Consider the following 11,029-nt stretch of genomic DNA (forward strand, 5'->3'; position numbering starts at 1 on the left):
TTTATATTTTTTTTTATATTTATAATAATATTTTTTTTTTTTTTTTTTTTTTTTTTTTTTTTTTTTTTTTTTTTTTTCTTTATTATATAAATAATATTAGCTATTTTTTTTTTTATTATTTGTTTTCTTTTTTTTTTTTCTGTATATTTAATAAATTACATTCTATATACATATATATATATATATTAATACGTATAAATTTTTTATTTTAAAAATATAGATTTTATGTATATATATTATATATATATATATATTTATATGTTCATATACACATATATATATTTATAATATTATAATTAATATTCACACATTTATATATATATATTATATATATAAATAATATATATATATTTATTTATAATTAAAAAAAAAAAAAAAAAGAAAAAGAAAAAAAATTTTTTTGTTTTTTTTTTTCTTTGCTAAAAACAATATAAATTATTGTTTTTCCTTTAGATGCTTTCTTCCATATCACCAAAAAGATATAGTTTTGATAAACAAGGAAATATAAAAGAAATTGATTTTTTAAGTTGCAAGAGTATTATATTACCACAACAACATTTGAATGCAAAGGACAATTTTATTTGTACAACAAGCATTCTTCCAAATTTTTATGAAACACCACCTGATAAAGCTTCAAAATTAAAAATGACACAGGAAAATAATATTGATAAAGCTAATATGGGTACGAATGTATACGTACAAAGAACATCATCACTAAGTAACATGAATGTTCTTCAGTATGCAGATGAAGTACACAACAATTTACAAGATTCAAATGTTCATGAAATAAATGAACCATTAATTTTTGCAGATGTTAATCAATATTGTGGTGATGCAAATGCCCAAGGAATTGATCCAGGTGTAGTAGCTGTTTCCAATGCTTTGTTTGCATATAACAGTGCCTTCCAATCTATACCAATTAAAAGTTCTCCAAACGTTTTTAAAAGGAGATCAAAAGGAGAAGCAAATTCAGAATGGAGTAATGCTTTTGTAACTAGAGTAGACCCATATGAGTGTACCGACCCAGAAGAAGAATTTAAACCTTATGAAGTTACCAAATATTATGATGAAGGAAAGGTTAAAACTGTATTTAATTTTGATCAAGAAAATTATAACCAAGATATGTGAACATGAAATATGTGCATATATGTGTATATATATATATATATGTATATATGTGTATATGTATATATATGTATATGTATATATATGTATATGTATATATATGTATATATATATATATGTATATATTTATATATGTATATATTTATATCCACTTCGTTTAATGCACAGATGTATACATAATATTCTTGCATTTTTTTTTTTTTTTCTTTTCCCCTTTCATTTTTTCAGGTTGCATAAATTTTATATATAAGCACAATTTATATGACGTATATATTAAAATGTTTATTAGTTATATTTTTTATAAGAACAGTGTAAAATTAAATAATATGCTCATATATATGTATATATATTTGTATACCTATATATGTGTGTAACTAAATTGCTTCCTATTTTATTTTATTATTTTTTTTTTTTGTTGATTCTATTGTATAACAGTTATATATATATATGTATATTTTTATTTATCTTTTCAAGTTATATAGTAATATGCATACATTATATGAATCTCCATTTGCTATAAAATAAGTCTATGTAAATATAATATTTTTTTTATTTTAAATGGGAGAAAAAAAAGAAGAAAAAAAAAATGTAACCACATGTATATAATTTTTGATTTTTTTCTTATTAACGAGTATACTATACATAACAACATTTTCAATATATATAATATATAATATATAAAATATTTATGATGTGTGCCTACATAATAGAAATTTATGATATAATATAATATTTCATTTACCATTAAAATTTACACATATTATATAGTTACCGTTTAATATGTACCATCTGATATATATATATATATATATATATATTATCATTATTTCTCCCTTTTTTTTTCGTTTTCATTATTTTTTTTTCTTCTTTTTATATCTTATTTGCTTTAAAAAAATTAAAAACAACCTCTTTTCTTTTCTTTTTTTTTTTTTTTAATTAAAATAAAAATATATGTACAGTACTCATTTGTTTTTTTTTTTTTTTTCTGTTATAATAAATCAAGTAACTTTTATATATATATATGTGATAGACACAAAAAACGAATAAATTTATTTAATAATAAAATAATATGATTAAAATAAGAATATAAAAAGAATGGGTCACATAAAAATAATAAAAAATAAGATATATTGTCTACATGAAAAATGTTGTATTTTATATAAGAATAATATAGATAAAATGCAGTATTTATAATATATATATATATTTTTTTTTTTCCCGGTGTTGTAAGATGTGTATTTACAGATGCAATGATACAAATAAGTTTAAAAAATATTAACTATGAGATATATATGTATATATATTATAAATGTGTATTTTTATACAATAATTGGATATACATATGTAACATTCTACTTTGTCATATATATATATATATATATATATATGTTATATTTTGATTAAGGTGATTAATTTGATGCTTTACGGTTTAAAAAATTAAAAAAATTAAATACACAAAAATATATATATATATATATATATATATATATAAACACTTAATGGATATATTATTTTATATTTCTCGTTAATGGCATAATGTTAAAGATAACATGTGTTATCCTTTTTTTTTACATCATTAAAAGTCTCTTTGTATATACAAAATCTCCTGAAACATCTCTGGAAAAAATAACTGAGTTTAGACAACAGCATAGAAAAACATTAGATGGAAGATTATGTGCTGCAGCATTTCTTCATGATGATCAGACATATACAAATTGTTCTACTTCTCTATCACCAGACGGAACAAGTGGTTCCTTAAAAAAATAATAAAACAATAAAATGAAAAAATAAACAAACACATATATGTATATATATATATATATATATTTTTTTTTTTACAATTTATACTTTTCCATTTAGGAAGGGAATGGTGTTATGTCGAAGTTCAGTTACTAGGAAAAGGTTCGAGAGATTGGGATTATTGTAGGGATTCCATAAATTATGACAAGTTAAGGTTACATGCTAAAAAAGTATTTGAAGAAAAATCTTTAGAAGCAGACAGACTTAAAGATAGATTACATGTATTGAATAGTAGAGTTTATAGTATGCTACAAAAATATGATTCAGTGTGCGGAAAAAAACATGAACTTATAAATTCTAGAATTGAAAAAATAAATGAATGGTTAGATAAAAGTTCAGAATCCATCATAAAAATAGAAAATAATAGCAATGATTTAAATTCAACAAAAAGTATTATTAATCAACTACAAATAGATATTAAAGAAGAAAATAAAAATTTGAAACAATCTGAAGAAAATTGTAAGAATTTACCAGGATATGAAAATGAACCAGATAGTGATGGATTAAAAGTTTCCTATTTTAATAATCTATTTTTTGATGGTATACCTATAGAAACAAGAATTGAAAAAGATATTAATTTTTTATATAATAGTAGAGGACCATTAGAAAATTTATCACCTCATAAATATTCTATTCGTTATGAAAGTTATTTATTTGTTCCACATAATGGAACATATACATTTACTATAGAAACAGATTGTTATGTTAGATTATTAATAAATAATAAAGTTATATTAACTTATGGCTTAGAAGAAGTTGTAGATATAACAGATGAAAATATGTATTATAATAATCAACATGATATGAACCAATATAATGATGGATATAAATTAAATACACCCCTTTCTTTTTCATATCGAAAATATAGTAATATAAAATATACCTTAAATAATGATGATGGTAGTGAAATAATAAAAAAAAATTCTATACCTATAGAATTGGTAGGTGGAGAAAAACATAAATTTGTATTAGAAATATCACATTCTGCTCATTTAAAATATAAAAATGAAGAATCGAGTTCTTTCAAATTATATTGGAAATCCAGTAGAATTAATCAACAAATTATACAAAGTCATTATTTTTTTACAGAAAATATTATTCCACCTACTAGATTCTCTTCTTTAGATCCTGATATATTTGAACTTGGATTAGTTGATATAAATGAACATGTATATAAAAATGATAATAAATGGATTATAACAAAGGTCAATACAAAATATATAGGTTTACATCTTTTAAAAACACAAGAACATCCACAATATAATAACTTTTCTCTATCTATTAATACAGGATCAAATTTATTTATAGCTTCACCTATAGATAATGTATTTCCATTAAGTCCATACAAAGACTCCTTATGGAAAGTATTCGATACGAATGATATTATAGAAATAGAGAACACAGGTAATAGTAATAATAACAATGTTAATGTTAATAATAATAATATGATCCATAAAAAAAAACAGTTTAAAATAAAATTTATTCCTTTAAAAAATAAATCAGAATTAAAATTTTATGTATCAAATAATATTCCCTTCTTTATTTTTGCTCAACAAAGAAAAATATTTCCAACCATATGTAATGGAGAAGAACAAATTTTGTCATTACCTTCTAATGCTGCATTTAAAGAATGTGAAGAATCATCTTCTTTATCTTATGAATTTAATTGTATAGCTGGATTAAGTTCTTTGCATATGGATAAAAAATTTCATGTATGGAGATCATCAAATTCAGGAATTGGAGAATATATTAAAGTATCATTTAATGCACCAGTGCAAATTAATAAATTTAGATTTAAACCAAGAGATGATGTTCTAACATGGCCATCAGAAATATCATTACTTTTTGATGATACTGAAGTTATCATTCCAGTTTTACATACTTCTAATATTGAACATAACACAACCAAACTAGAACATCCAATTATAACAACATTTGTGAAAATAGAAATTAAAGATATGTTTCTTAATCATAATGAAACAGGAGGTTCTTTTGAACTTGTTGGGAATTCATGTAATTTTACTAATGATGATTATTTAGTAGCTCATCATGCTAGTATTGATATTATTGATTGTCATAATAATACTTTAAACAATATACCTGATGTTCTTCCTTTAATACATGGAGATAAATTTTTAATTACATGTGATCCAAATTGTATAGATAATTTATCTGGAGAAGTATATGGTTCAGATGTATATTCTATAGATTCATCTATATGTAAAGCTTCTATTCATGCAGGTGTATGTAATATCCAAAATAAATATAATTGTAAATTTTTAATTATAATCAATGAAAAACAAAAAAATTATATAGGTACTTTACAAAATAATATTTTATCTTTAAATCAAAGTAATAATTCAAATTTATCTTTTTCATTTTCTCCAATACTTAATCCAAACTTTTCTCAATTTTATTCATCACATCCTAATAGTTATTCCATTGTTTTTAAAAGAAATGATGATCTTAATTTACCAAATAAATTTTTAATAGATTATGGAGATATTTTTACTAATTATGGATCATTTGCATATGGATGGAATAAACCAATTACTTTTTTAAACTCTTCAGCACAAAAAAAAAATTTTTATTCTAATGGTCTCTATTCAGGAGGTATACCATTTCCACCTGCAACAGCTAGTCAACATTGTATTACCGATTTAGAATGCCAAACTAATTTCTGGACTTTTCAAACTCATGAAAATGGTACCTATACTATTCAAGTACTTGTTGGAAATCTTTCATCCAATATTAAACAAAATGCATTTATTGAAGTAAACGGATTGCCTTTAATCAAAAATATACAACTTGAAAAAAATGAATATTTTGTTGCAGTTAAAAATGTTCACGTTACAAGTAGGTCTTTGATATTTACATCCACATGCTTAGAAACAGACAACCAATGTGCTAATGCAAAAACGACAATAATGGCCCTTCAAATATTGAAAATCTAACAACAAAATAGAAGGAAAAATATATATACCCCAACACAAAAAAAAAAGAAGATACAAACATATATATATATATATATATATATATATATATTTATACATATTAACACCAAAGTCATATAGAATAACAAATTAACATTTTTAAAAAGAAATATGATCTATTAAAATGTGTACATATATTATCATCCATATTTAATTTCATGGATTTTCTGTTTTATATATGCCTAATTTATATATTATCATTTATGGAATCTTTATATTCTTAAAAAATTTAGTAACATATTTTTTTATTAAAAAAAAAAAAAATATATATATATATATATTTTTCCCAATAGAATATTATTTTGGCTAGCTAAATTGAAATAGCCATTTTATTTTTTTTATTTTTTTTTTTTATGAGAAAAACTAGCTATTCTAAAAATTTTACCAAATTGAAAAATATAACATAAAAATGTTTATAAGTGTATTAATAAAAAAAAAAAAAAAAAAAGATTAAATATATAAACAAAAAATATGTTTTATTGTTAAATAAAAACAAAACATTTTTGATTAAAATTGAAAAAAATGAAAAAGTTAAACGAAAAAAAAAAATATAAATAAATAAGTTTAAATAAAATAAAACAAAACAGAATAACTGGAAAATATGATTAACTTGATAATATTATTATATAAATAAATAAATAAATATATATATATATATATACATATATAATAAAAATGTGAAATTTTTCTTTTTTTTTTGACTTTTTATTTTAATTTTCGACGTCTTGTTCTTGTACCATACAATGTAATTTAAATCTTGAAAGAATACTTGACAGTCCACTAATTGCCAATCCGCAATTATTTAAGTCAAAAAGTGGTATAGCTTTTAAAGTAAATCCAGGAGGTAAATGAAAAATACATTTGGGAGATAATATTACTTGATATAATCTGATATATTCTTTTGGTCTACTTATATGTGCAGGCAAGTATGGTAAGAAAACAGAATTGAATTGTGTTCTCCACCATTCTCCTAAAAAATCTCCAATTTCAACTGTCTCTTCTTGTTCTTTATTTATTTGAGCTGGTGTAAAATGTATATCTTTAATTTTGTTAATATATTTTTGTAATTTTTTTTTTAATACTTCTTTTGGCTTCTCCCATGTTTTATATTTCCCATTCAATAAATAATATTTCTGACTTTCTATATGTTGCAATAATAATAAATGTGGATATTCATATCTATGACATAATATTATTGCTAGTACGGAATTACGAATACCATTTTTATTATACGCATTTATACGTTTCTTGCATTTCTCCTTATCTATAATAAATTTATTTTTCAACTTCTCATCAATATTAAACTCATAGTTAGATTGAGGATATAATAGCCATTCTCCTTTATTTTCTCGGCTTGTTATATTAACAGCTGTATTATTCAAATTAGAGCTTATATTAGCACTTAACATGTCTTTTTATATCTATATTTTAGTATTACATAATTAATATATGCATACATACATATATATATATGTATATATCATAAATAAATATATATTAAAAAACAATTGTAAAGAAAGGCTCAAATGTTAAAAAATAAATAATATACAATATTTGAATTATTTATAATGCCAATAATTTAAAAAAGGAAAATTGCACTTATCTTTATACGCTTATTATAAAAATATTTTTTTCTTTTTCTTTATACAAAAATAAATCATCAATTATATATATATATATATATATATATTTATATAATATGCCAATAATAATATAAAAAAAATAAGATAATTTCTTCTATACTATAATAAATCTATTTATTATTTTATCCAATTAATATTTTCATTGTTTTTTTTTTTTTTTTCATCTTAAAATTGTAAAAGAGTATATCAAATATTTATAAAAAAATATAATAAAATATAAATATTATATGTATGAAAAATATTTTATAAATAAATACATATTATATATATATATATATATATATATATTTATGTATAAGTATCATAATTTCTTTCATTATTTTGCCCTTCAATATTTATATATTACTAGGGTAATTAGATACAGATATTTTATATACGCATCATTCGAAGGCAGATAAATATTATATTGTTCTTTTTATCTATAATAACATATTTAGAAATGTTCAAAAAAAAAAAATATATATTTTTTTTTTTAGGATTATATAATACTTGAATAATCTTTAATAAAAAAGAACATACATACAATATATATATATATAATATATATGTATATTTATTTTTTTATTTTATTTGAACGTTGTGTTCTGAAGGGTCATAAATTGAGAGTTATCCATTTAAATAAAAAGAATGAAAATATGCATACATATATATATTATTAAATAAATAAAGAATGAATGAATTGTGATTTAATTGAGAGAGAAAGAGAAAGAGAAAGAAAGAAACGATTTTATAAGTTTATAAAATATGTGATAATTATTTTTTCATATATAAACATAAAGTTTATCAGATCTTATTTTATGTGTAAGTATATAATAATAAAAATTAAATTAAATTAAAAAAAAAAAAAAAATGAATTGGAATTTGAATTGGGTTAGAATAAATATGAAAAAAAATATAATATTAAACATATATGTAATATATATATATATATATTAATTAAGGGTATACCTTTTTAATAATTCTTTATGTCTTTATTTCTTCTTTTATATATCCAATATTCAAAAAATGAACTGCTTACTTGTATTAACAGTATAATATAAAATATAATTATTATCAAATTATCTTTATGTTTATAATTACCTTTTAATGGTTACACATGTGACACTGAAAAGTTTTTTTTTTTTTTTTTTTTTTTTTTTTTTTTACTTATTTTATGAGACTAGCTATTAATATATATGTATATATTATGAACAGTCAGAATTTTTTGTATTTTAATTTTATTTTTATTTTATTTTTATTTTATTTTATTTTATTTTTATTTTCTTAAATTTTCTTGTTACAATTAGTCCAAAATACACAACTCATAATTTTTTGTTTCTAGTCACTTATCCATTTAAATAATTGTCTCAAAATGCTTCATGATTTTTTTTTTTTTTTTAAAAGATATGATATTATATATCTGTGAAAAAAGTAGTTAATAAATAAATATAAATATGATATATACATAAGTGAAGCCAATATAATATTTTTTCTTGATATATAATGTCCATATTGAAAGGTAACATTATTTTTTAATTTGTGAACAAAGGAAACTGCCCATTTATTATTATATGTATATATATAAGATATATAAAGACAATAACTAGTCAATAAAACGCCTAAAAACATTTGGCAGATTTGTATAAATGTAACAATAATACTCCATTTAAATTTTTTATTATAACAACTAGCCAAAAAATAATAAAAGTACATAATGGTATGAACAACCGCATTAATACAAATAAAAACAAACCCAACAGGTATTTCTTCATAATATGTATCCCATGTATATAATAAAACAGTAGAATGATGAAACCAATGTAAAAAAGTTATTTCTTTCTTTTTTAAAATTAAAAATAAGGTATCAATTAACTCAAAATATTTTGATATAATAAAAAAACATATCCATAATCCAACCGAACCAAATCCACATGTATAAATGGGTGGAATAATTAATAAACCTGTTAAAGAATAATGATATATTATATATATTAATACAGGATATAATTTTATTGTTACTAACAAATTAAAAAATGATAAAACAAAATTCCATATAGATATTGTTCTTTTCAAATTCAACGCTTTTTTATCTCTCATTAGAATATTCCCATATTTACAAAATAATAAATAAATAATTACTATCAAAGGACATATCAAATATTTGTTATGAACAAATTGAATAAATTGAAAAGGTTTGAAATCTCTCTCCCTACAAAAATAAATCATATATATAATATATATATGTATATACATATATATATATTGTACTTTTTTTATATATATATGCCATATTTGCACACACATAATTAAATAACATATATATTATCAAACCATTTAAAGGAGACATAATTTAGAAATGGATATATTTCTTCTATGAAAAATATAGGCCTCTTAGGATAGCTTCTTATATGTCCAATTATCTCCATAGAATACTCATCATTTGTTTTTGTTATAATATTTCTGATCATCTTTTTTTTTTTTTTTTTTTTTTTTATTAATATTATTATTATTGTTCGTTTAAGGTGCTATTGTTTGTAAAATATTCAGGGGAAAATAAAATAAAATTGAAACATAAAAAGATAAGGCATTAAGTCTACCATTGCAGTTTATTGAAAGTTTTTATTTTTAAGAAAAAAAAAAATAAAATAAAAAAATTAAGAAAATAAAAAAATGAAAAAATTAAGAAAATGAAAAAAATAAAAAAAATGAAAAATATATATGTCATATATATATTAGCATAAAGCGTATATGTTACATCGTATTCTTTTTTTTTGTTATTCTTTGTCGGTATTTATATTATTCTATACAGTTTCAAACATTTTATACATTTTATATATATTTTTACAAATGTGTACATATATATATATATTTTTATATAATGTTTAAAATGACAGTGGGTATTTTTACATGCTTCTTTTTTCCTTTTTGGAAGAATAATAAAAAGTTTTATTTTTTCATATGAACTTATATATTTCTTTTTATTAAATATTTATTTATACTCATATGATAGTTATGTATGATAATTATTGAAAGTGTAAATCTTTTAATTATATGACGCATTTTCAGTTAAGAGGACTCGTATGGAAATTACTAAACCTTGTAATGAGGAAATAAAAATAAATAAATAAATAAATAAATATATATATATATATATATATATATATATCTTTATATATATAAGAAAAACAAAATATGAGACAAAATATATTTTTACATAATTCCTTTTAACAAGTTGGACATTTGTTATACATTCCAACATGTAAATATATATATATATATATATATATATATATATTTATCTATCTTGTGATTTCTACATGTCATCCTTAATTTTATATTAAAAGGCGTACACTAAATATTTTGTGTGAACATATTTGTATATGCATATATATAAATATATGTCTGTGAATGTTTTATTGTTCCTATTTATTTATTTTTTTTTTTTGTTGGGGGGGAGAGCATTGCATGAAAATGATATTTATTGATAAG

The 11,029-nt window shown here is 20.1% G+C and overlaps 4 protein-coding genes across 4 annotated transcripts; 2 read left to right on the forward strand and 2 right to left on the reverse strand.

Moving 5' to 3' along the window:
- Positions 1-453: 453 nt before the first annotated feature.
- PGSY75_0109000 (putative photosensitized INA-labeled protein 1, PhIL1) lies at positions 454-1,128 on the forward strand (the record flags this gene model as incomplete). The annotated part of the gene is made up of 1 exon (XM_018783643.1): positions 454-1,128. The coding sequence occupies one exon, from the start codon at positions 454-456 to the stop codon at positions 1,126-1,128; it is 675 nt and encodes a 224-aa protein (XP_018643927.1).
- Positions 1,129-2,661: 1,533 nt separating this feature from the next.
- Positions 2,662-5,879, forward strand: PGSY75_0109100 (LCCL domain-containing protein; the record flags this gene model as incomplete). Its single annotated transcript, XM_018783644.1, has 2 exons — positions 2,662-2,875; positions 2,986-5,879. The coding sequence occupies 2 exons, from the start codon at positions 2,662-2,664 to the stop codon at positions 5,877-5,879; spliced, it is 3,108 nt and encodes a 1,035-aa protein (XP_018643928.1).
- Positions 5,880-6,628: 749 nt separating this feature from the next.
- Positions 6,629-7,327, reverse strand: PGSY75_0109200 (putative mRNA cleavage factor-like protein; the record flags this gene model as incomplete). Its single annotated transcript, XM_018783645.1, has 1 exon — positions 6,629-7,327. One exon carries the CDS (start codon positions 7,325-7,327, stop codon positions 6,629-6,631), a length of 699 nt encoding a protein of 232 aa, XP_018643929.1.
- Positions 7,328-8,917: 1,590 nt separating this feature from the next.
- Positions 8,918-10,008, reverse strand: PGSY75_0109300 (putative fatty acid elongation protein, GNS1/SUR4 family; the record flags this gene model as incomplete). Its single annotated transcript, XM_018783646.1, has 2 exons — positions 8,918-9,749; positions 9,872-10,008. The coding sequence occupies 2 exons, from the start codon at positions 10,006-10,008 to the stop codon at positions 8,918-8,920; spliced, it is 969 nt and encodes a 322-aa protein (XP_018643930.1).
- Positions 10,009-11,029: the final 1,021 nt, after the last annotated feature.

Source organism: Plasmodium gaboni, chromosome 1 (genome assembly GCF_001602025.1).
Source record: "Plasmodium gaboni strain SY75 chromosome 1, whole genome shotgun sequence".
NCBI classification, from domain to species: domain Eukaryota; phylum Apicomplexa; class Aconoidasida; order Haemosporida; family Plasmodiidae; genus Plasmodium; species Plasmodium gaboni.